The 25,797-nt window shown below is 45.4% G+C and overlaps 2 protein-coding genes across 8 annotated transcripts; both read right to left on the reverse strand.

The window, feature by feature from the left end:
- Window positions 1–128: 128 nt before the first annotated feature.
- Window positions 129–24,036, reverse strand: LOC117590072 (dynein heavy chain 5, axonemal). Of its 7 annotated transcripts, XM_034282410.1 has the most exons (36): window positions 23,899–24,036; window positions 23,150–23,227; window positions 23,027–23,086; window positions 22,802–22,961; window positions 22,540–22,690; window positions 21,743–22,487; window positions 21,099–21,309; window positions 20,177–21,045; window positions 20,000–20,119; window positions 19,773–19,929; window positions 19,628–19,682; window positions 19,288–19,421; window positions 19,033–19,229; window positions 18,669–18,965; window positions 18,152–18,605; window positions 17,423–17,622; window positions 15,496–17,370; window positions 15,237–15,409; window positions 14,382–14,537; window positions 14,087–14,297; window positions 11,538–11,924; window positions 10,896–11,481; window positions 10,610–10,843; window positions 10,410–10,481; window positions 7,403–10,080; window positions 7,080–7,328; window positions 4,361–6,098; window positions 4,147–4,299; window positions 3,796–4,088; window positions 3,233–3,725; window positions 2,617–2,806; window positions 2,393–2,549; window positions 1,115–1,210; window positions 980–1,036; window positions 786–918; window positions 129–729 (listed from the first exon to the last, which is right to left on the reverse strand). In XM_034282410.1, the coding sequence occupies exons 1-36, from the start codon at window positions 24,004–24,006 to the stop codon at window positions 476–478; spliced, it is 14,181 nt and encodes a 4,726-aa protein (XP_034138301.1). In that variant the 5' UTR covers window positions 24,007–24,036; the 3' UTR covers window positions 129–475. The 7 variants fall into 7 exon arrangements, with proteins under 7 accessions (XP_034138301.1, XP_034138295.1, XP_034138300.1 ...); XM_034282406.1 differs by lacking the exon at window positions 23,899–24,036 and having other exon boundaries at window positions 476–729; window positions 23,150–23,288; XM_034282404.1 differs by lacking the exon at window positions 23,899–24,036 and having other exon boundaries at window positions 18,152–18,965; window positions 23,150–23,288.
- Window positions 1,322–1,938, reverse strand: LOC117590074. The gene has a single exon (XM_034282411.1). The coding sequence runs from the start codon at window positions 1,914–1,916 to the stop codon at window positions 1,371–1,373; it is 546 nt and encodes a 181-aa protein (XP_034138302.1). The 5' UTR covers window positions 1,917–1,938; the 3' UTR covers window positions 1,322–1,370.
- Window positions 24,037–25,797: the final 1,761 nt, after the last annotated feature.

Consider the following 25,797-nt stretch of genomic DNA (forward strand, 5'->3'; position numbering starts at 1 on the left):
ATATAAACAACAAATGTGCGTATTACATTAAAAAAAACTAAAAATTAAAATAAAAACCATGAGGCATTGAAAAGACGATTATTTAAAAAGAAACATTACACACAAATTCTTTATATTTATTTCTACATTTATTTTGTTAACTCTCCCTCTCGCTAGCCGGTAACATTGTGACTTGAAAACTTCTCTATATTGTTGTTCAACAAATGGCTTTACAAGCTAATAATTGTGCAACACACACACCGTGTTTCCACTGAGTCCTCACCCGAGGGTCCAATTAATGTTGTTGTATTTGCGCTAGTCGCTAGATTACACGAAACTTGAACGTTCACCCAAAAACAGAAGATAATTATCACTTTGCCATTAGAAGCCCCACTCACGTACACTTTCTCTCTCCAGCTAGCACAGAATTTGACATGATGGCAAACAAAGGCACGGGCACCGGCAAAAAAATGACTTTCGGCTTGGGTTTACGCCCCTACTTGATGTCGCAGAGAAGGGCCACGCCACGCAGTGTCCAGTGTTTGGGATTAAATTCCGTCTCGAAATCAATTGAGCCCACATACTTTAAGTCCGTTCGCTGTGGTTTTCGATAAATGGGACACTCGTACAATTTGGGATCTTTTCCAGCTGTGGTGTTTATGGCGTAGATGTAAATGACGGGCATCTGTTCATACAGGACCTTCATTCTGGACTCCATCAGCTTTCCACTTCGTCGATCCAATGAGGCGCCTACAATACGAGTACAAGGCTCTCATATAGGACACGTTTTTAATGTCAACAGTTACCTTCAAGAAACAATCCATGGACGTACACTCCTTCCGTTGGATACTCTGTGATGTCTTCTCGATTGTAGCGCGTTATTTGGTTCTGTAGCACAACCGAGTCCAGTGCCCAGCCCTTGTGTGCTCGCGTTACTTCCTAGGATGGATGATGCAGACAAAGTTGATAAGCAGATAGAAATTCAATTGGTTCTACTTACTTGTCGCATTGCAGTCAAGAATCCTTGTGGATTAAAAAAGCCAGTCATCCAAAAGACCTGTTTAAATACATTTAAGTGTCTCCTTACTCTGTGCAGTACACTTCGCAGAGAGAAGAGGTGTAGCCTGGCACTTACCTTCGGACGATCCGTTGATATCCAAGTCCGAAACTGTCCGTTGCGCTCGAGTAACTCTGTGTACCAAAAGCCCAGAGTTGTGGACTCCCAGGATATCTGTAAGTGACATTGACAAGAGACATTATCTGGTAGGCAAGATTCAAAGGCACACACAAGAGCGGCCAGGGCCAGGGTGGGCGTTTTTGCTCAATGCGAACGAGTTTTTATTGCGCCATTATTTATGCAAAAAGTAGACTAAATAAAACAGAATTATGTTTTAATGGAAGGCCGCATCAAAGCCCTTGGTTATCTTAAAGTTCATGTGGCGGCAGAAGGCCTCCATTTCCTTGAACGAAAGCTTCTTCGCATCGTGGTTAAAGGACCTCGGCATATTGGAGACATCTATTTCAGGATGGTGCAGATCGCTCAGCTTCAGGCCCCGTGTCACCGTGAATTCGGCTTCATCAAAGAGTTTCCTCTTCAGCTCAAAGGGTAACTCCCTCTCAGAAATGGCATCATTTGTATTGGCCCATACTGGCTGTTCAACGATATCCGAAATAGATGATGTTTCCGAATCAGAAATGGTATTATAATGTTTGGGTTTCTCATAAATGTTCTTCAGCTTGTTGTCCAGGAGGCTTGGGTCCAACGAGTGGGTTGAGGGGAACGGTGTGCTCGTCTTGTTGGCCTTAATGAAGCCATACTGGCGGTGTCCGAGTGGCAAATACGAAGTATCCTCCACGTTTTGTTGGTCGAATTCGGCAGTTTTGGTTAGAAAAACATTCCGATTATTGTGCGTAGCACTCGTAATAGCTTTCTTCATTGTTTCGAAAATAAAATATTTGCTTAGATAAAGTGTTCGGGGCCGAACTCTATTTTTGGTGTATGCTTTAATATTATTCTTGCTTTGGGCAGTGCTTACTAGATCCATAAGCTGTATTTGAAAGGAACAAAAAAAGGAACCAAGGAATTAAGATTCAACACCTGCCCATTTCAGACTCAATTTCCCATTGATTCCCTTTCAATTGGAGAACGCCCACGGGCCGTTTTGCCTGTTACATTCATCTACACGAACACGGCGTCTCCTACCCTTTTCCACCTGACGTGATGTCATCCCCTTGTGGTCTGTGGAATGTTGGTGTGAAACATAAAAGGGCAAAGCCTTGAGACGCGTCAAACGTTCATACGCATAATTACAACTGAACGCTAACTCAAAGTGAAGGTGAAGGGCCAACAAAATCAGCAGTCTCTTATCATTTCTTGCCAATTGAATCTATTTTTTTATTTACGGATACATACCTTCATCCAGGTCTCTGGTATGCGAGCATCGTACATGGCATCCAGGGATTCCTTCAGGGCGGGACTCATTACAATGGTGCCATCAATGGCTAGCTTAAGATCACAAAGGCAAGTGTGGACTCGCTTAATAACTCTCTGCATGCGATCGATTTCTTGTCTGTAACATTAAGCAATAAATATAAATTAATTCCAAACTACTGGCCAGCTGGAAAAGTTGGCTTTACCTTAGGAAAATGTTCATTGGTAACAAGATTCCCATTCGATTAAGATTCTCACGCACTTCGTAGGCGTTGTATTGGGCTGGAAGCTTGCGTAGCATATCATCGGCCAATTGGTAGACAATACTTTCCCTTGTTTCGCCTCCGCCGCCGCCACCCTCCTTTGGCTGTACGCTCAGTATAGTGTCCAGGATGCCTGCGAATCAGAATCAGAATGAGAATCAGAAACGAACACAGAAACAGACACAAAAAAGGACTTTGGGGCTAGCTGGGGATATGCTAATGTGCTAATGGCCGAGTGGGTTTGGCAACCGATTTGATTTCATTCACGTTCACTGCTCCTAAATTACAAATTGTATTGATTGGAAGCCGCCACACAGAGTGTGTTTATGGGCAACTGTTTATGCAACAGTGGGGGGCTTTACATAAAATTAAATGGAATGGCATTATGTGCCATTATATCAGTGATAATACCTGGTAAAACTATAAACCACGCGTTTTTGGTTATTGATTTTACCGGTTGGTTACAGATCTTCCCGGGGTCACGGCGGATTATGTGCACGTGTTTTTGTTACATTTATTTCTGTTTTAATTATGAAGCGATGCAAACAAATACTCATACCTTTCGCTGAATTTATCTGATACGTGATGTCGGCATTCGAATGCAAGCCAAATACCTCTGGGGTATCGTATGCCGGCAAACTGTTTATGTAATCGATAAAGCCCTGAAGGCTCTTTGTGCCCGGCACCTTGTAGCCCTTGTAGAACTCAAAGGAGTTTGACAGCAGTTGCTCGCAGAACCAGACCGCGGTGAAGGTCGTGAGCAAGCGTTTATCGAAATCATCTGTCACACGTCCACCATACTGCACTTCCCCAATCATATAGACCAGCGTCTGCCAGGAGACACCTTTCTTGGGGTCCATTTCGTCTAGATGATTCTGAACAAACTGCACGCTGGCTGCGAAGTCGGCCTGATTGAACTCGTAGGGTATGTTCCAGCCCAGTGGGCCGAACTTTCGTCGCTCCTGGACGATGGTGTGCAGAAAAGCAACTGTGTACAGCAATGGCGGCCACTGCGAGGCTGAGGTGTAATCAAGGAAGTCCTGTGTGAACGACTGCCTCTCGCAAAAAGATTGAAAATTAATAATTAAGTGTGCTTAGGGAATTCATGCTGCCACGCCGCACCTGGTAGCTGCGCTTTAGACTGGCACGTATCCCCTGGGGTGGTTCATTTGTGAACTTGAGAGCCATTTGTAGCAATCCAATTGGAAACTCGTTGTGCGGCTCAGTGGTGACCCACATGCGGAAGGACTCGTCGATATGCTCTGTCTCCACCAGCATGTCGATAATCTCAGTGCAAAAGGGCAGCGAGAGATGCACGTTCTGGAGCAGAACCCAGCCGCCACTGGACATTGATTCCATAATCATTTTCCGCGCATGATACTCCTGTCCCTGTCCCATCGACACACATTTTAGTGCTACTCCCAGAGAGTTTATTAGAAGAGAGTTAGTTAGAAGAACATTCGAGGCACTTACTTATGGTCTTCTGCTTGGCCAAGGCCCCAATTTGTGTGGTTGGATCGGATCCTATCGATAGAAGACAGACAAAGGGGGTGCGCGGCTCCGACTCCAGCCACATTTCCTCCAAATCTAGAATTTGCATCTCACTATACTCGCCTCCCAGGGATTCTGTACACGAAAAACATACAATAAAATATTTACACTTATCCTACTTTCTGTAGAAACACACCTTCTATGTACTTCTTGGCCTGGGATATGGTTCGGTCGGGGCACCACGAGCGAATAAGTAACAATTTTCGAAAGCTGTCCAAAAGTGCATTATAGCCACAGGGGATCTCCTCATACTCTGGCTTCTCACACTCGTACCAAGAGCGCCAGTCGCGCTCATTCAGTTCGATCACCTGCAGAACTGTGGAAAAGGTTTCCAACTTGCTGATCTCCACAAGGTTGAGCCAGGTAATGTCCAGGATCCAGCGGAAGGGCTTTGGGGTGACGGCATTCAGATCCAGTGAGGCACCGCCCTTGATGAATGTCAAGAACTCTTCGTGGCTAATGTTATCATTGTGATAGTCGATCTTTATGGCCAACATCAAAGTAAACAGTTGCTTGTGCCGCTCATAGAGACTGCGATTGGTGAACTTGTAGACCTCGTAGGTGAGGTACCGCAGGATAATGTTGATGCGTTCCTCCGTGACGCTGGACTTTGTCGACTTGGTGATCGAACAGTTAAAGATGACGAGGAATTGCTTTAGCGAATTCTGGTACATGGCATTCACGTTGCTCATTTCGACAATCAGAAAGTAGAGGATTGATCCTCGTTTGGCCACCGCCCGGAACTCCTCGCGTGCCTTCATTATTTTACGCTCCGTCACCTCGGAAATCTTTAGTTTTTGGTTCACTTCTTCGGCTGTGGTTTTGGTTACGCGAAGTACTTCGATTAAGGCCTCATCGTCCACCAGAGATCCTTGGGAGGAGCTCAGGCGCAGCAGGAGGTTGGCTTCCAGCTCCTTCATGTTTCGTTGGTTCTGCATGACCGTCTCGAAGAGCGCCACTCGCTCGGCTTCTAGATCCGACTTTTCCATGAGGATGACACGGCCCAAGAGTTGATCCTCCAGACCGCGCATCGTGACCGTGAAGTCAATGATCGATGTCTTGGCGCTGACCTCGGGACTGAAGGCTGGATTGGGTAGCTTTGTGGTAATGTAGAGCATGAACCCGGGCATCACGTCGCACTCCTTGTCGCCGACAAGCACCTTCTCAATGCTGCCCGACTTGATGAAGTTCTTCTCCAGGACGTTGTCTATAACCGGATCCAGATCAATGCCGACATCCTCGATCAACAGTGGCCTGCCCAGCGAGAGCGAGTCCTCCAGATGTGTCCTAAAGTACTTGTGATTCAGGGAGGTGATCTGCAACTCATTTCGATCCTCCTTGCACTTGATCCAGATCTTCCCCTGCGTCTGCGGATCGACCAGCAACGGATAACTGCTGGACTTTGTGGCTATCAGTGCATTCTGCACGGACAACTCGTCGTTCGGCAGTCCCTGGAGTGTCCATTCGGACACTGTCGAGGAATCGACCAGCATGTTTATGATGTTCAATCCAGTGGTGAAGGGAATAGTCTTCTGCTTCAATATGCCCATCCAGGTCTTGATCAGGTTGGCCCGAAACTCCTGATTATAGGGCCCGCAGTAGGAGAGAAAGCCGGTGGCTAGGAGCACATCGCCAACCAGTTTACCCAACTGTATCTTGAACTCCTTGCTCTGGTTGGTCCAGCGATGCTTTTCGTCAGACAACCCATTTATCAGGGCCGTTGCGGCGGTCATTTTCCGCAGGCATACGTTTGCAGCATCTGTCAGACGCTGCTTCTCACCCACGGCCTTGTCATACTGATCCTTAACCGCCTGCAGGGCATCCTCACGCTCTCGCAGTTGTTCTTCGGCTCCAGCCAAATCATCCATGGCAAGCTTGGAACAGAAAGGCATTTTATACTCGCCCATTTGATTGTGATTGGGAGAGAATCCTTTTTAATACCCGGCACTCGAAGAATAAATGGGGTATGTTGTGTTTGTGGTCGGAGCAATGTTTCCGACCATATGAAGTATACTCCTGATCCTGATAACGATGCTCATTATCCGAGTCGATATAGCCATGTCTGTCCGTCCGTTCGTTCGTCTGTCCGTCTGCCCGTCTTTCCTATCAATCAGAGACCATAAGAGCTACAGCCACCATATTTTGCATTCAGACTGCTGTATTATCATAGTGCTATGGGCCCGACTTTTTGGCATTAATGCAATTTTTTTTGGGTAAAATATTTGAATGCGAATTAAATTTTCTGATGCCTAAATATTAACATAGAATAAAACTGGTTTTATTAGATTTTTACGGAGTACCATACATTTTTAGTCGTCTGATTTTGAGATGCTTTGACTTGTGAAAAAGTGCGGGAAACATTAAGCAACTTTCAGCTTTAATTGTAACAGTGCACTGCCACAAGTGTATTTCAAAATCTACAAGAAGGCTAAAATCCGCTACTTCCACAATTTTGAAGAGAAAGGAAACTTAAAACGTAGTTCCGTAGAGAATGAATCTATCAGATCACCGAATTGGGATCAGTTTGGATCATTATTACAGCCAGAATGATGAAATTAATTTGCAGGGGCTACCCTCAACCCTTTCCAGCAGCTCTGTTTATTTTTGTTGCTCATAATATCTCGCTCGCACACGCTTATTCATACAGAGTGCTGCTCTGGGCAGGGCGAGATAAAAGTGCGTGTCGCTGTGAGAAGTGATGTACATAGGTGTAGATGACAGATGACAGTAGGAAAAATGTAAAATTCGAAAAAATATAAGGTTACATACATACATACATACTGACTGAGTACCGGGTATTAAAGTTGAGACGCGTAAGAAGCGTCTCGCAAGCGATCCTTCTCGTGGTAACTTACCTTAAGGCGCGCCTCTTGCATGGTTAGATTTGCCTTCAGGGGCAGTACCTCTTTGTTCACGCTGTGGAAGAAGGACATGGCTTTGGTCCAAGAGAGCAGGCCCGCGACATCACCGCACACACGTCGTGCCATGTCCATGTTGTAGTCCTCCATCCGAAAGTACGGCTGCAGTAGATCGATCATCTCATCATTGATGGTGTCCTTCGGATAATTTTGAAGTTGCAGCAAAAATGTGGCACTGGCCATCATCTAAATGGACAAGACAAGAAAGGAGAAGGGGAAATGGAAGGAGAGTACCGTGTGACCACCTATGTGGCACCCACCTTGAGCGACTCTTGCCATGATGGCTTGGGGCACGGTGTACACGAGTCGGGTATACAGGGGTGCAGCTTACGCTTGAACAGTATTAAGACGCAGTCCATAATACGCATAATGAGATGCGGCGGACGTCCCAGTTTACGCACGGTGGCTATGTGAGCCGGCTTGATCGTGTTGAGTGCATTCTCGGCCTCCTCGAGTGCCGGCTTGGCCGCCTCTAGTTTCTCCTCGGCCAGGGCCTTCTCGTGGGCAATGCAGGCAACGAGAGCCTCTGCCTTGTCCTTGACGATGAGGACCTGATTCTTGACAATCTCCGCTTGCATCGCACGCTCCGTCACCTCCACCAGCACCGATTCAGCGTTCTTGGAGGCTTCGACCAGCTCCTCCTCCATGACCACAAGGTCCTTTTTGAGGATCTCAACCGAGGCGGAGGCCTCTTTCAGTTTCTCCAAGCCCGTATCCATCTTCTCCACACCATCGCGCAGCTCTTGCTGCTTCATCTGATATATATTCTTGTAGCCGGCAATGAAGTTCAGATAAGATTTGGGTGTCACGTGCGTGGCGCGACGGAAACGCTGGAAGTACTCCTGTGACGTTTCGGCGACAATATCCTGTATGGAGCCGAGCGCATTAACCAGCTCTTCCTTTACGGCCGATGTACACTCAATTTCGAAGTGGCTGAGAAAGTGTCTGGCAACCGAAACCAGGGCATCCTTGGGCCACGGATGCAGCCAGTCAATGGTGCAGCCGGAGACCAAGGCGGGAAAGCGCTGCACCCGCGACCGGAACGTCTCGCCCACTGGCGAGAAGCAGAAGGCCACGTGCAGATTGGTGCAGGTGCGCGCCAGAAAAAAGTCCATCACACTTTCCGGGGTCGCTGTTTTGCGTTGATTTTCGCGTTTCATGACCGGCGTCAGCTCTTGCACGATTTCGGCCTGCTCATCGCGCGAGAATAGATTCGATATGACACCGCTCGAGAGTATGTTATTGAGATACTCGAGGAAACCTTCCTCTTTGATATCCATGTCAGTGAAGAGAAAGGTTGTGCCCTTCCCCTGCACGCCGCAGGTGCGGTAGAGCAGCTTTAGATCCTCTAGGAAATTGGCCACATTGTACGAACGCGTCAACGCAATTTGGAATGTCTTGTAGCCAGCTATAAACGATGCCAATTTCGTAAGCGACTGTTTTCCAGAACCGCCGACCCCGACAAGCATGACCGATCCTCTCGGATGCCGAATGATGCGGGAGATCTTCACCAGATGCAGCATTGCATCCGGGAAGAACACCAAATCCATTCCAGACCCTCGCACCATTTCATTGAATTGGGCGAGGAACATAACGAGACGCTCGCGTAGCACTTCATTCGAGTGTACCGGCTCGTACACTTTCGGCAGCTCCATGTCGGTGTCCTCGCCCTCCTCGCCAGTCGGCTCGGGGGCGTCGCGCATAAAATCGACGAATACCGGATTGGGTATGATCATTTGGGAATGGGCATCGCCCAGTTCCTCTCGCACGAGGCATGCCAGCTCTGAGCCGAACCACTCCCTATCCTGGAACGTGGTGAATCGGTCCGCAAACACTCGCGTGCACTCATGCTTCCACAGCGCCATGAGCACGCTCTCGGAGGTGATCACTGTGGATAAGGTGCCAACCATGCCCTGCCAGATGCGCGACAGATCGCGCAGACTGAACACATAGTGGAACTTCGCTGGCGTTGGCAGTAGCTTCTCCCGTGTACGCTGCCACAGGTGGCGCGTTACCACGATCAGTTTCTTGACTAGGTTGCGAATCTCGGGCACAAAGCCTCGCTTGGCATTGTAGTGGCCCTCGCCGATAACGCGGAAGATCTTATCAATGGAGTCGTTGTCGGGTATGTTGCAGTTGAAGACGCAGAACTGACGCTTGAGACGTGACGGTATGTCGTTGCGACCGCCACCGGGCAGCCCCATGGCTGCCACGTACTGTACGTCCACAATGGTGGTGAAATCGCCGGGCTTCTCCAGACTGTAGAAACCCTTCATGTCCATGGACTGGCGCACAATTTCATTGGTCACCTGATCGCCCCACTCATTGATCTCGGGCAGATTGATGTCGTCTATGAAGACAATCAGCTTGCGGCCACCAGGGGGGCCGAATGTGACGCCCACGCGCTTCTCGACATAGCTCTCGATGGTGCGCTGAAACTGGTAGGGGCTGGTGGCCGACGAGAAGTTGAAGGACCGCCCCATGTACGTCTCAACGTTCGTCTTCTTCATGAAGCTCTTCATAATCACTGTCTTGCCAGTACCCTGTTCGCCGATAACCATAACGGCGCGCTCCTGATTGGCAATGGTTCCGATTAGATAGTCGATACGCACATTATCCACAATGGGCACCAAAATACTCAAGTAGTCCGGTGTGGAAAGCTCCGGATACATGTAGGGTGTGACGAGCGTCTTCCACGACTGCCACACGCCCGTTGGAGAAACGAAGTGATCGAATATTGTATTCTCGCTGGCACTACCCTTGGGATAGTCGAGGTGCGGAAATGATTCCTTCACGAAGACATTCATTCGAACGCGATCGCTAGTTGAGAGGTAACCCCCGAGGCCCCAGGCCAGAGCGAATATATACAAGCGGTGCAAGTGTTCCGGCGTACAGGTGTCCTCTTTCTCCTCGACAGCACTCTCAATAGGCAGATCCTCTGTTTGAATAATATTTGGGATGGTTTGGAATGGGTTGGGTTTAGTATAGTATCACATAAAAGCTGAACTTGCTATGCACACATATGTTATTTAAATGAAGAGGCTTAGACGAGACAAATAACTCTATTGGGGGGTTAACACAGACACAGACTATAAACAGAACACACAGAATTACATTACAGAAATACACATAATGAAGGGGAAATCTACTTAGATCTAAACAACAAAACAAATTAAATGCTAATGACAAGACGCACACACACAGAAGCAGCGACACACTATATACGTAGATATGTATGTATGTACAGGGATATGGGGTATACTTTACCGACAATCTGACTGCCAATCGATTGCCGTCGCGCCTCTTCGATTTGTTTTTGATGCTCTAAACGTTTATTCGCTGAAAAGTGTCAATTCAATTTTGTATGTTTTTGTTTTTTGTTTCGTATTTCGGATTTCGATTTGAGTATACGCTTGCAGGGGCTGTTGGTGGGGATGGGGACTTCATTCTATCCTTATTCTACTTACCATCATGACTCTCCTTACTAGAGAGGCTCACAGCTGGTTCGTCCTCCTTCTTGATGGGTATTAAGCCCTCCATGATGAACAGCATCTGCTGCACAATGTTGCACTGTAGGACTGGCATCTGAAGCTTCACCATTTGTGCCCCCCAGTTGTATACCTCGACGAATGTCTCATCGAACAGATCAGAGAACGTAGACTTTTCGCCAGGAGCGCGATTCTTAAGCCAAGCCTGAACAACTGTGAATAAATTAATTTTGAAATGATGTATCAAGAGAATTGAAAAACCCACTTGGTCGTGCATCCAGGCCTGAAGAGCTCATGTAAACCATTCCATTACGAGACACAGTGGCAGGTGAGGCATTGTCAATGTTGTGCGGCTCAAAGATAATTTTAACTGTGGGCGCCATTGTGAGACGATCGCCATTGGCCAGGGTCAGGGTTTTGTTATCATCCAGCACGGAGTTCAAATTCTCTATCCAAATACTGTCCACTGGGCCATCGAGCACCAGCCAGACATGTTCGCCAGCCTTCAGCTTGAGCGTCTTGCGCCACAGCGCCGAGAAGATGCCATCGGTCCAGTCGTTGGTCGCCACATCGAGGCGTCCAAACATTTGGGCTGCTGTTATGGCTTTGGGGTTCATGCGCATTTCGCGATGATTGTCCCCCATTTGGGTCATTGCTTTCATTAGGGTGTGGATGCAGGTGGTTTTGCCCGCGCCACTGGGACCCAGAGTCATGATGCCATGGCGGACGTTCTGGGTCTCGTACAGCTGTATAAGCTTCAGGACCCATGGCGGATGATAGATCAGACTGGCCTCGTCCGTTTGCTGAAGAATCGCCGCCTCCAACTCTGGATAGTTGGTCTTTTCGAGAGTCTAACAAAAGCAACGAGAGGGTAAGGAACAAGGAGGGCTATGCATATGTCTCGTACCTGATTGGGAAACAAGTCGGACACCAGCGACATGAACAGTGGCTCATCATCATCAATCAGCTTGGAGAGATTCATGTCGCGAAGGACACGCATCACAATCGTACTCTCAGTATCCTTCGAGTTCCTTCGCTTGGCTGCACCGAGAGTTCGCAGCACAGAGAGTATATTCCTGAGACCAAAGTCGTAGTGGACCTGCTTCGTCAGTTGTTCCTCGCACAGCTTGTATAGCGTGTAGAATTTCCTGGCCAGCGTTATGTTCTCCAGGAAGCCGCAGCTGGCCAGCTTCACGCGGATGATTATCTGTCTGTCCGGCACCATCATCGCAACGGTACGGAATTGTATTTTAAGATTCTCGGGCAACTCCTTGCGACCGGCATACCCGGGATTCTATTGAAATATTTAAATATTATGCATGTTTATACTTATTTACATATATGCAAATAAGAGTTCATAAAAAAGTGCTGTTGAATCTACGTATATCGCAACTTTATGCCAAGACAAACCTTATAATAGCCAAAAACAGACAGAGTCGATATTTATGTTTATCTTGGGCACTCCCTACATCACACAACAAAGGATTTCATCATTAAACTCAAACGCACACACCGTGTGAGACGGGACAGGACGGACAGGACTGTGTGACACAACGACTCATTAAATTAGAATGTTACATAAATGGGCCTAATAATTCAATGCGCAAATTAAAATACATACTAGAACAGAGAGCCCAACGCCAAAGCCAGGATGGGAAGAGAAGAAAGGGTTGCTTTGGTGTAGACAACAAGTGGGAGTTGATTGACATATACCATTATTGGCTATGTCGCCGGGGCTAACGCTAATCGCATTACCCCCGATCATAGTTGGCGTCGCTTGTAATTAAGATACTGAGCCCAAGTTAGTTTACTTTGCTTTGCTGCTCCCTACACCCTACACCCCCTCTGGGCTTTCCTTCGCCTGGCTTCTTATTTTGCCTGAAAGCATTTAATTCTGATTGTGCGTAGAGCCGTTCCGTTGGTGGGTTATTCAGGATGGTCCCGGTCCTATGTGGCAGGCAAATTAATCGAGTCATGCTGCCGCTTAAATGTAAATATTCTTACACCGAAGAACAAGCACGGTACGCAGAGTATCTGCTCTGCTCCTCCTTTGCTGGCTGATGTTTTCTGGTTATTTATTTTCCCCTTTGTGTGTTGGTTATTGGTTTTTACGGTTTTGGGGTGGAATGCTTTTTGGCACTGCATAAAGGAACATGTGAAAAAGCTATAGTAAATTGTATTACAGCTTCAGTTGAGTTGAGAAAAATTGTACATGACTAATATCGTTGGCATTATGTATGTGCATAAAAGCGCCTGTCACTTTCCATTTTGCAACAAGTTAAATTGGGAAAGCATTCGATTAAAGCATAAAACAATTTAATTCCTGTGTTCCAAAAGTGACTCTACTCATACCCATGCAAATCACCTTCTCAATGAGCTGAATGATGGATAGTTTTGTGTATTCTAAATACTCACATCAGATGGCCAAAGCAACAGTTTGGTGCAAAAATAAGTGTGGGATGTGCGATTATCTAAACATTAATCAAGACTTGGCACGGAAGCGGCTTTTGTGGTTGTCACTGAAATCTGTCTGTTATTTACTATAACCGGTACTGGGTGAGTAATTGTATTCGTGTACACACTACTTATATACAGGCCATCTTTCGACCTTTTTAATCGTATTTACTTGCTCTTTGGATTATTATACCCGGTAATCGAAGATTAAATAGGGTATATTGTATTTGTGCACAAAGTGAATGTATGTAACACACAGAAGGAAACGTTTCCGACCATATAAAGTATATATATTCTTGATCAGCATCAATAGCCGAGTCGATTGAGCCATGCCTGTCTGTCCGTCCGTCTTGTTGAGCTCCTGGATCTCAAAACCATAAAAGCTAGAGCCACCAAATTTTGCTCCAGACTTCTGTATGCTCACACTGTTACAAGTGTATTTCAAAAATGAGCCACGCCCCCTTCCGCCCCCGCAAAAGGGCGAAAACCTCCCAAATATACAATTTTGAAGATAAAAGAAAACTAAAACGCCATTCCGTAGGGAATGACCATATCAGATCACCAAATTGGGATCCGATTGAATCATTATTAAAGCCACGATGAAGAAATTAATTTGCGTGGCTAAACCCACCGTGTACAGCAGCTTTTGTTGTTGTTTTTTCACATTCTCTCATTCACACTCTGCTTCTGCTGTGTGCGGCCACTGCGTCTGCCGCGAGTCTGCAGTGTGTGAGAAGGGGAGCGAGCTAAAGGAGCGTGTTGGTGTGAGAAGTGTTGTAGATGTACATGACAGATGGAGAAAAAGTTAAATTTGACAAAACACCGCTACGGTGCAGAAGTAGTACTGAGTGCCGGGTATAAAAGTTGTGACGCGTAAGAAGCGTCTCACACGTCCCTTCTCGTTTTATTTGTAATTTTTTGACTAGATAGTACCAGTAGTGAGTTAAAAGAGTGAATGCTAAGTGATATTGTGCAGCAGATAGGGCATCGGTAATATGTTACCATGGTTATGAATATTCCAAATTCTGGATTCATTTCAATCGTATCCCCATCTGTGAAGATGAACGTTTTCTTTTTCTCCTTTTTGGCTGTCAACACGACAGCCACTTGTTGAGCGGCCACAGAAAGAACCGGCAGTTCGATGCGGTTGAACTCATCGAAGCAGCCCCAGCTTCCAGACTGGGCTAGACCCTTATATATGCGTCCCAGCCCTCTAACCAAACAAAATGGTAATTTGGTAAGCAAATATATCCCAGAGGGAGACAGAATAATGTGCTTAAATTATGGATGAACTAACCTGTAATCCATTTGATCGGAGCAATTAAAAACAACAACATACTTGGCCAATGTTTTGCCCATATCCTTGACGGTTTCCGTTTTTCCAGTTCCAGCTGGCCCGCATGGCGCACCCCCCATGGACAAGGTGAGAGCCTGAGCCAAAGTTATATAGCAACTGAAATGGAACAACAATTTAGAGGGGATGACTAATGGCGGGGCGGGCGTATTAAATGTCACCACATAATAAAGACAAGACACTCTTTAATATATCAAAGCAGTCCCGCAGTACAGCTACTAACGTGCGATGACATCGAAGGAGCAGAAACAAAAATCGGGGAACAAAATGAGTGGAAGGCAGAAATGCCTTTAGGAAATAGCACCGCCCCTTTACAGCTTTCCGGAGGCAACTGGCAACTGGCTGGCGCTGTCAAAACTTTATTTATATTCCGCTAAGTGAAGTTTATCTTTACGAGCATGTCGACGGCGCGTCGGTTGTTGAAATTCCTTTCGGTCCCCCCCTCGCGTAGTTCCTCTTCCTTTGACTTCCGTTGACTACAAGGATGAATATGACTTAATGCTGCTTCCAGTCATCAACCGCTTTAAATTGCTGGCAACAGTTTTTTGCCAATTGTTTGCATAGCAAAAACTGATGAGAGTAGAGTTCAAAGTGCGAGTGGGATGAAGGGGAGAGAAGCCATGGCATTCCAAGGTGTGCTCCATTGGGGTAGGGAATGAGCAAGCAGAAATACTTCAGTCAGTCAATGTGCCAAATAAATGATTTACTTTTAATTTAAGGACCGTTTAAAGCGAACAAACAGTTTTCTTACATATGCTCGGATATTGTGCAGGAAATGTAGTCTAAAAGTATACTCACCGATCTGTCAATGGTGTAATAACGAGCCGATCTGTGCAGCCAAGATATTCGTTCTGGTAGGTGAAGGTGACATCGGTAACCGATATCCAAGTCTTGTCCAAATCCTCTTTGAAGTAGAAGCGACATTGCTTGAGCCATTCAAAGTCGTTTGCTGACTTGATGTTCATGCGGCACTGAAATTATTGGACGAATATTACGACATGTACAACCAGATGGTAGATGGAACAAAAATAATCTGTGTATAAGTGAGATAACCCACCAAAATATCGAAGATATCGCGCTGATGAACGTGAATGGTGATCAGGGTCTCGAAGTTCGTGCGCTCGCGCTTCGACAGATTGCGAGTGGTTTGATCGATGAGTGTGTTGAGTATTTCGAGGAATTTGTTGTTTGTCTCGGACATGACCTTCCTCTCATGTCTGGCCTGCATCAGAGCCATTTCTGCGTCTCGAGTCCAAACCATTTGGATGCCAAGCAAGCCAATCTGGGCGGGCGCCTTCTCAAGGAAGCTGAGAAGGGTGAAGTTTGGATCGTTAATGGTCGCATAGGCGGTGCGAATGATCGAGTGCAGTGACTGCTGTGCTGTGACCAGCAATTGAGTTAGCCATGTCTCGACAGAGCCCTCCGCACGGATGGCGCGATCCAACTGGATCATCTCGCCCTCGCTGCTTATAATGGCCATCATTTTGTTGTACTCTACGTCGTGGAACTTCACGCACTTTGTGTTGTCGAAAATATTCAAGAGGTGGTTTTGTATGGTATGCGAATCGGAAGCTTGACCCAATATCTCCAGCAGTGCTGGATCCGACACAAAGAAGAAACGTGGAAACATCATGCGCTTGCGCTCCAGATAACCACTCAAGGATTTCTGACAAATCTCCAGCTGCTCCTGCAAGTGAGGCAACAACTGTTTAAGCAAATCATCACCGACGCAGCAAGCCACAACACCAGGTGTCTCGTGGGCTCGCTGCATGATTTTTTGCCAGGATTTGTCTATTTTCGAAAACCTTTTCGCCTCCTTCGGCAGCTGCTTCGCGATATCGCCCCCAACAAACACTGCCTCAAGATACACCCACATGTTCTGCACCAGGAGCCATCGCTCCAGTATCTCATTCGAGTTGGAGAGGTCATAGACCCACTGTTGAATTTGCTTCCGGAACGGAGCGTTGTATCGGTTGGATAGGAGGGAGCCCAGCACCATCAGACTGTCCTCCAACTGGCCAATTGTTTCGGCCGTGGTGTCGCCACGAAGCAGGAGTTCGCCTCGATTGTTGAAGCTCATGAATTGGAGCTCGTGCACGGACCACTCGTTGGTCACCTGCTTCAGCTTGGCCTCGATGTCCTTCTCCTTCATGGCACTGATGCAAATGTCCTCAATGTCCTCCTTGTGCTTGAGCAGCGGCGCCTCCAATATGTTCTTGAGCGAGAAACCCTCCGAGTCGAACTCGAAGATGTAGCGAGTAACGTCCATGATCCGTTGCCAGTGGCGTGGCTTCATGGCTTTATTCGCCATCAACTCCAGTAGGGGGCACATATCGTTAAAGTCGTCGATTGTCTTCTTCAGAGCATGGAAGGCCGGCCACTCCTTCAGTCCCTTGGGCAGCTTGCGGCAGCGGTTTTGGAACTCCATCAACTCGTTGTTGATCTCCTCAATGTCTACCTCATTCCAGGGTATGTCGTAGTAGCTGCTCACTCTGTCAATCACATCGTTATAGAGCTTGTAGAGCTTTTGCAGCAGGTTCAGTTCCTTGCGTATCTGCCCCAGCTCTGGATAGTCTGTTTGCGGCAGACCGAAGAGTTCCTCGCCACTCTGGTACGTCTGCAGGCGTCGCCACATGCCCTCGAATCGGTTCTGGAACAGTATGAGCCGGTCGGAGGCCTCTCTCGGAGTTAGCCCCGCCTGCATAGGTCCTGCCGTTCGATACTCCGTCACGTACGAGATCTTGTCCTGCTTAAAGTTGTCCAGATTGGTGCGCAGGTCATCCTGGAAGGCTGGCTGCATGTCCAGCAGCCTCACTTGTGCCTGCAGTGCCCCAGCCAACAGATTCTGGAATGTGATCCGCAAATTGTCCACCAGATCGAACTGTTCTCGCTCCACTTGCACCTCATAGCGCGTCAGGACATTGAATGCTTCCTACAAATTTACAGTGAATAAAGCGAAGTACTAGTAGTACTTCCTCACTCACCTCTATCGGATCTATTCGCAGCTCCATGTCCACCTCCTGTTCACGAATCTTACCCAAAGTCTCCATTATCATGCGCACATCATCCAAGTCACGTATAGGCCTGTCCAGCTTACGATCCATTTCATTGATTACAGCATAAACATAGTCCATTTCCTTCTTGTATTTCTTCTTCATGGCCTGTCCAATTTTGTGGTTGCACGCTGAAAATAGAAACAGTCTAAAGTGTTCGTGTGTTCGTGTTCGTTTTCGTTCATTCTCCCCTCCGTTCCGTGTCTCTTTAAGGCCATCCATCCCATCTTATGCCTATCCCATTTCGTGGGCCACACAATGATATCGATGTCATTAATCAAAGCCAGGCCAAGGGCTAATTTATTTTCACACAGTCACATCCTCCTGCTGTGGGAGCCTCAAGGCTCTGGGCTCTGGGCTCTGGTTCTGGACTCCTTCCTCCCAATCAGTTTGTAAGGGGAATTTATTTTTGTATTTCTGGGTATGCCTTGTGTTCCAGTTAATTTGGTTAGGCAAATTATATTATCTAATTGGAGGCCAATTTATTTGAATAGCTATATATTTGTCCGCAAAACAATAGAATTCAAGAGGGTGCCAAAATTAATGGTTGATTAACCTTTTGAATATCCTGTTGTTTTACCCGCCCGAAACCACTTTAGATGAGATATAGAAAGTACACAGATACCACAAGTATAAGGGGCGTCGGACTTTACTACTTACATTTGATTTCAATGGCCAAACCATACTTAAGTCTTTCATTATACACTGCCACGCATTGGCCGAAGACCTCCATGTCTGGCTCAATCAGTAGATTAGCATCCAGATCGGCGAGGCAGCGCAGGGTTGTCTCAAACTCCTGCAGGCCGAACTCCATGAGCTGACGAGTGGTGCGATCGTTCTTCCACAGGAAGTGATATGGCTTCCAGCGCTTAATATACGTTTGAATCTCGGGCTTTACGTTCTTCGTGCAGCTGGAGAGCTGATTGACAGCCTTGGCCACCTCCTTGTTGTCCATGATGGCCGAATAGAAGCTCTTGAGCATATGCGGCATCTGTGGTCGTTCCTCGGAGGCCAGACAATAGATCTTGCGACGTCGACTCTTGCCGCCGGCGCCGCCAGAGGCCTCGTTGTGGTTGCGTCCGACGCGCGGCTGCGTCACCGTCATCGAAACTTGCTGCGGTTGGTAAGACAAGATTTTGGAGAACATTGCGAAGCTATTCAGTGGGGCTGTACGCACCGGCGGATCTTTGCCGCTGCTCCACTGAGCCACACCCTTCGCAATGCCCGTGATATTCTTGCCAGCCGTCACCAAAATGTCCTGCAGCTCGTCCAGATTCGGTTTGATCACCACATGGGGTATCTGCAGCTGCGCGTGCAGCGCAAAGATCGGCTTTTTGAATACCGTCTCATTATCATCGGCTATGAATCGACGTCTCAGTGTATCCAGAGCTGCTCGAATGACCTTAATCAGTACGTCAATGACCTTGCGGCTGTAATAGCGTCGCATCTCGACCACAGCATTGCATACCATATCCTGAAAGCAAAACACGAAAAACGAAAGAGGATAATTATATGGCCTATAAAGCCCTTAAAAGTCTCACCTGCATGCCTTTTGGCAGGCATTCTGTGGTCGAAAGAAGTGACAAGGGATTCTCAAAGCAAGACCACAAAATACTCCAGTCCTGCTGCTGCCCTCCTCCACCGCCACCTCCACCACTGTTAGTCGGGGCAGCAGCACCTCCTCCAGTTTCTTCAGCTTTTCGTCCAGTCGATCCAGTGCCCTCTCCTTTTGGAGAGACTGCTGCTCAATAGTTTCGAGTTCAAAATGTTCATAATATTCCAGTGCCAAGTCTTACCATCGAAGAGGGTCGTCACATCATCGCCCGCAATCTCCTTGAATGTGGCCGTGGCTTTGTCCACTAAACTTAGAACCTCTTCCACGGCCTCCGAGACCATTTGGCTCTTACGATTCAGTTCAATGGCCGCTTTCCTAGGAGATACAATAATACAATAATAATAAATAATTAAATACGATAATAAACTGTGATGAAGAACCCATTAAAATAAATCACCAGCATAAACAGATTCAACTTTAGACAGCTGAAAACGACTACACGTGCTCACGCGTTTACGTAATTTAGAAGGCAAATTATAAATGAATAACCTCTGAACCCCATGTCACAATCAGGGACTCACCGGCAGGCCTCCTCACTGCGCTCCAGAAACTCATCAACTGTCCAGATTTCATCGTCTGCTCATGAAACAAATGTGAAAAGTTTTCAGCCAGCATACAATTAAAGACGAGAGACCTGAAAGATACTCGTATGTAGGAACCACCAACCTGCTGGTAGTATTTGCAGAGAGACGTCCTGCATCCACATGAGCACATGGAGTATGCGATTGGAGTAAATGTCATGAACGCGGGCCACAAGAACCTCAAAGTTCTCAATGGCCTGTTTGCAGCGTTCATAGAATTCGGTCCAGTTTTGATTAGTCCACTGGAAAATAAGAAAATACAAAGAAATTAAATATATATTTTGGAAGGAAATCTGCAAGTGACAGACTCACATTTATGGTATGAAGTCCTGGTTTCAGCATCGCCGTCAAACGCACCAGCTGAGGAAGAAACAAAGGACGCACCTCCAGCTTCACAGCTCGAACCGTTGACAGAAACATTTTAATGAGACACTACAGGACAAAAAAAATGAATGGGGTTGTCTATGGTGGAGTGGTAGAATAACAAACATTTAAAGAATCCTGGATGGTGATGAAATACTGCTGGCGACTCATCAGTGTGGCGGCCACAATCGGCAGCTCAATCTTTAACTTGGCCAGCATTTTAGCTTCTCTGATCAGCAGTGGTACTGTGGGGTGTAGATTGACAAACAATTTATCCCCCTGCAGGCTGAGTAGGGGCTGCAGTAGGCACGCATCGGCCACGCTGACATCTTGGTCCAGCCATATGGAGACAATTTCGTCCTCGTATTCCTGGAGCACACCAAAGACGTTGTGAAAGCGCATATCCAAGTCCTTGGCCATGGGAAGACTACTTAGCACAGCATGATCCATCACCGCATCTATGAGCTCTGTAAGATGTAGACTCAGGGCTCGACACCAATGAATGCGACCGGCAATGGGCGGGAAGTTTCTCGCCAGTGGGGGATCATCTCGTTGCTTGCGAAACGTTTTCAGTATGCGATCCACTTCCTTCTCAACGTACCGCAGTATACGTGTGTACTTCTCATCCATTTTGGTCAGGGGAATCTTCTCGCTAACTTTTTCGAAACGCACCAAAAACCGTATGCACTGCGGAGTCTCCCACACCGTGTCAAAGTCCTTTTCAATCAGTGTGGCTATTGTGTCCTTTAGGGAGTTCGTTTTGTGTATAAATCTCTCAAAATCGTCATTAAAATTGGAGTTGCGATGGTCTAGGTAATCATATTTCTTCGAAATAACCTCCTTTTTGGCCTCTTCGAAGTGATTTGAGGCATCCTCCAAGGCCTCCCCTAGCAGAAGCCCCTCCAAGCGGCGCTCGAACAAATGGTTGTAGTCATCAATCAGGTTAAACATGTTTATAATTTTCGAAAGGCGCTCGCAGAATGTATCAAATTTTCCTGAAAATATCATACATTAGGAGGTTACTTCAATTACAGTTTTCGTGTTTTACCAAAAACAAAGTTCTCTGAGAAGCCAAATGGCGTCTGATTGGGCAGAAAGGGCTGCTCACGCACTGTATAGTAGGTCTCGTGGTATATGTGATTCAATTTAATGCAGTTGCTGAGCTTTGTGCGAATAAGATTGCGATCCTGGGACCAAATTGTTTCCTTGCAACGACAAGTTATGTAAGACTTGCAGGTCTCAATCATTTGATTTGTTATCTAAAGGGAAAATATATTGTTTTTCAATCGTTGTACCATAAAATAAAGCTAAAGTTAAAGTTAAAATGTATTTCTCTATAATGCACTGAAAATGACCTTCTTGAAATGCACCCCAGCACCATCGACGTCAAAGAGGTCTTCGACTCGTTAATGCCACAACACTTACCTCTCGTCTTTGCGGGTCACTTCAAGGTGACTCAGACGAGAAAGCTTGAAGAGCTTATACCAAAGGTCGTACCACAAGTCCGTGCAACGAACAAAAAAAGTGCAGTGCAGAAAATGACAGGAAATCTTTATTCAGACTAATTGGAAGGGCAGGAACTGTCGAATATTATTTCCTCCAGATATGGATTCAGATATATGTAACTCTCATCATAAATATGTTTATCAATGTGTTTGGATTTTATATTGTTTTACCAGCAATTGCACTCACCTTAACCATCAATGCTGATGTTCTTTCTGATGTATTGTAGAACTGTGATACACTGTAAATAAGTCGCACAGTTTGCAAAAGACTTAGAATGGATTCCTTCATGCTGACAGGGTCGTCCAGATACAGCGAGTGACAGCACGTTTCCATGGCTTGTATGAATTTGGAATTATCCCTCGCTTCATTATAGCAAAAGGTTATTTTGCGATCGGTCTCCTTCCATTGCCTAATTATGCGAGAGCCCGCCAAGAAGAGACAATGCAGCGTAAACTGAACTTCTTTATCCTGCAAATGGGCAAGAAGCTGTGAGAATTGTGCGCCACGTTTCTTCCAGTACTCAAGCTCGTCCTGAGGGCCACTGTGATCGTTCTCCTTGCGGAGCTGTTCGCTCTCGCCAAGGATTTTCAATATCCCCTTGGTCCAGTTATTGACACGTTCCTCGAGCTGTGTGCAAAACTCTTGGTTCTTGGACATGTCCTTAACCTCATCCACCAGATCGATTTTCTCAAACATATCACAGCCATCGGCGAATACATTGTGATGATCGCACACCTGCTCGCAGACGCGCAACGCACTGCAGAATGATCGTAGTCCCGGAAGGAGCTGCCCTTTGATAAGACCGCAGCTAACGTCCTCCTCGTCAGCTTCCAAACATGGAAAGGCCAGCGCTTGCATGAATACAAACTCAACGATTCGCTCAATGGAAGCGACCAGGCCAATGTTTTTGGCATCGATTACGCCGCAGTACCTAAGATGAAATTAAAAGGAGTTCTGTCCAAACGGGTAGGTTAAAGACTTACAAATCCTTTTGGAATCCCTCTTCGGGAAGCTGCTTGGACGTATTCACACGAAATATATAAATACAAACGCCTGTAAAGGCGCAGGTCCAGCCATCGGTTAGGAACAATTTCTTGTGCTTTGGCGGAGACATGCCACTGGGAGAAGCGCCACCTAATGAAGAAGCAAAGAGGTAAGTGCGGCTCATTCGACAAAATGTAGTTTTTATAGATGTAAATATATTTAGATTATAATTGTATAATATTGTTTTCTTATAGTGAAGACCTTGCGGCGTCTTAGAACTGCTCGATGCAATGCCACTTCGTGATGGTCCCGGCTTATTGGCATCCGGAATGGGTGTAGGCTCAGGTTCATCCACTTCCTGATAAAACCAAATCAGCTTGTTTTTCATATTCGGCAAAAACAGCTGATTGATTTCATCGAGCTACAAAAATAAATGTGTCAGAAATATGAAGACTTTAGCAATCAATACGGATAAAAAGGAACTACCATTTCCCCTTCGAATATGTAATCCATGAGCTGATGCCTGGGCAACTGAGTAGCGTCGATCTTAAATAATTAGTCAAATATAAATACAAAGATACAAGATACTTTCTCATGGAATATTCATACCAATAATTGGAAGGTAAACTCCAGTCGGGGATCCATCTCCCCACGGCGGGCCTTGCGTTCGCATTCTTCACGCCGGCGCTGTGCTTCGTCCGGATCCATGTTTCAACGTTATTACGTATCACATTCACGTGTTATATATGGTAAATGTATTATTGGGTTTGGTTTTGTAACACGTGTACGACCGTTGGGGTTCCAGAAAATAAGTTTTTGGATCAAAAGTTTGGAAGTGCGGTAGGGATTTTATTTATATTGTTTTAAAAATCGAAAATTGATTCAAAATTTGTATCAAAATTCAAAAACGGGAGAGATCAAAAATATGTTAGTTCCAAAATCAATTTTCGAATATTCTGTAATTGTTCTACAACTAGAATCTAAAACTCTAACTACATTTGCATAAAAACAGATAACTCATCAAATCAAAATCGGCTCTACATACAAAAGTGTGTGTTCAAAAATATATTTTCCTACGAATTTTTGTATTTTTTCATTTGATTCTTACTCATCTAAAACGAAATTAAGATAAGTGTATTAGTTCTTAATTACTGCCCTCAACCAACATATACATAGGCATTTACATTCGCTGTACGAAATACATAATAGGTGTTTGCGATTACGTAATCAGTCAATGGGGTAACAAGGATCTAAAGACATTAAATATTACGGTAGTTAACAAGCAATGTTTGCACTTGCATTAATTACACCTAATATGATTAATTACTGATTCTAATTTGGTTTCGAAATTTTGGCACCTGCAAAATATCTCCCTGGTCCTCTTCTTCCTCCTCTTCATCACTACTGGCCCCTTCGCGACGCATCGCCAACACATGTTCAACCAGCTTTTTTTTCTGCACGAACATTTTGTCCAACAATTCTACACAAAAAGCAAATTCATCAAAAAGAGGGGCGCCCAATTGTGCCACCTTAATCAGATATCATTATAGATTTACTAGATTTGCAAATTGCTATCCGTTTTTTTTCACTGCAATACTTTACGTCACTCTGGAATGAATTCAATTGAACCAACAACTGCAAATACGCGCCATGTTGCTTAGCAGCCGATCAGTGTTATCAGCGCACACATTTCAGTGCTGTAAGGCTCACCAAATGAACTGCTACTAGTTCGACACTAGTTCGTCATATCGGTGCACATATAGCCAACTAGCCAAAGTAGAAAATCAAACTTTTTTATTTCAACCGTATCCAATAAAAGGTTGTCTTGAAAATAGCCCACCCTTGTGGAGAATTAATTTAGCGTTGAGAATCCGAACTAGGTATTCATATTAAAAATAACTTCAAATGAATCTTCTGATGAAAACTATCACGTAGGATGCAAATCGCGGTGTAATTTACCTGGCGCCTCTGGAGTTTTTGTGACGTATTTACCTGTTGCCGACACCTTAATTGTTAGTATACATTTCGCACCATGAAAGCTCCCTTTTTTTGTTAAGTTGGTTTTAAACGCGTTTTTCTTTGCGAAGGGAGTTTGAACAACTAATGAGAACAACTAAATATAAAATAAAATATATTAATATTGGACATATTTATTATATTATATATATATATATATTATTATATATTTATATTTATTTATATATTTTAAATTAAGAATTAACTGCTAATTATGGAATAGGAATAAATATAAATTAGGTATGTTAAAGGAGAGGAAGGAAAGATACAATTTACAAATTTTCTAGAATAAGGTGATGGTTGCTAAATGAAATAATTGGAATTTATAATCATTGCATAAAACCTGGATATGCATATGGGTGATCATATGGTATCGTATGTTGGGGGTTCAGCACCCATGCAATGAACAGGACGTTTTTGTGCGAAGAAACGCAAAACGGAACCCGAAATACATTGGACATTGGTATTGGTACGAATCACTGTAATTACAGCGCCGCGGCAGAGCCTTTTCCTAAGCACATTGATAATAGATAAGGCACTGCCGAACCCTAGTCTGGGAGAACTGTACAATCTATCTGTCCCAAAAGCGATGGTGTAAAGAGATCTACTAGTTTTAGCCAAGATCGGTATGGTGGTAAGAGTCTGTCAGAGTCCCAGTTCAAGTATCTCAGTACAAATATTAAACCTTATTTTTGACCGGATTCAACAAGAATGGTTTGCTCCTTGTATGGAGGACTCCACACACAAGAATAATACTCCAATATACAACGTTTAATAAACTCTAGGACTCCCTTAGCTTTGTTAACCGTTGAAGCAAAATGGATATCAATAGCTTGTGATCAAAAAGGACTCCTAAGTCATTTGATGTGGAGATCGATTCAGAAGAGGTGTACTAGAGAATAGGAGACCAAATGTGGAGCACGGCTGACCATTCACAGCCGGTAAGGTTGAATGTTAGAATGGTTCAAGAAAAGGAGCTTATTCGAAAAAATTAATTCAACAAGGTGAGGTTGTTGGCGAGTATGCAAGTACCAGTCGGAAAAGGAAAAACTCATTTTCACGTCATCAGCATACATAAATGCAACTGAGTGTACTTACCATAACTTGAGGCAGGTCGTTCACACACAGATTGAATTCATGCAGAATAGTGTGCTCAGGCCATACAGACGGTTCCATAGTTTGAGATTAGAGCTTAGATGTAGTTTGACATCTTTCGGTGTGGCTTCTGGTATAAGATGAGA

This window comes from Drosophila guanche, unplaced genomic scaffold (assembly GCF_900245975.1).
Source record: "Drosophila guanche unplaced genomic scaffold, DGUA_6, whole genome shotgun sequence".
In the NCBI taxonomy this organism is placed as follows: domain Eukaryota; kingdom Metazoa; phylum Arthropoda; class Insecta; order Diptera; family Drosophilidae; genus Drosophila; species Drosophila guanche.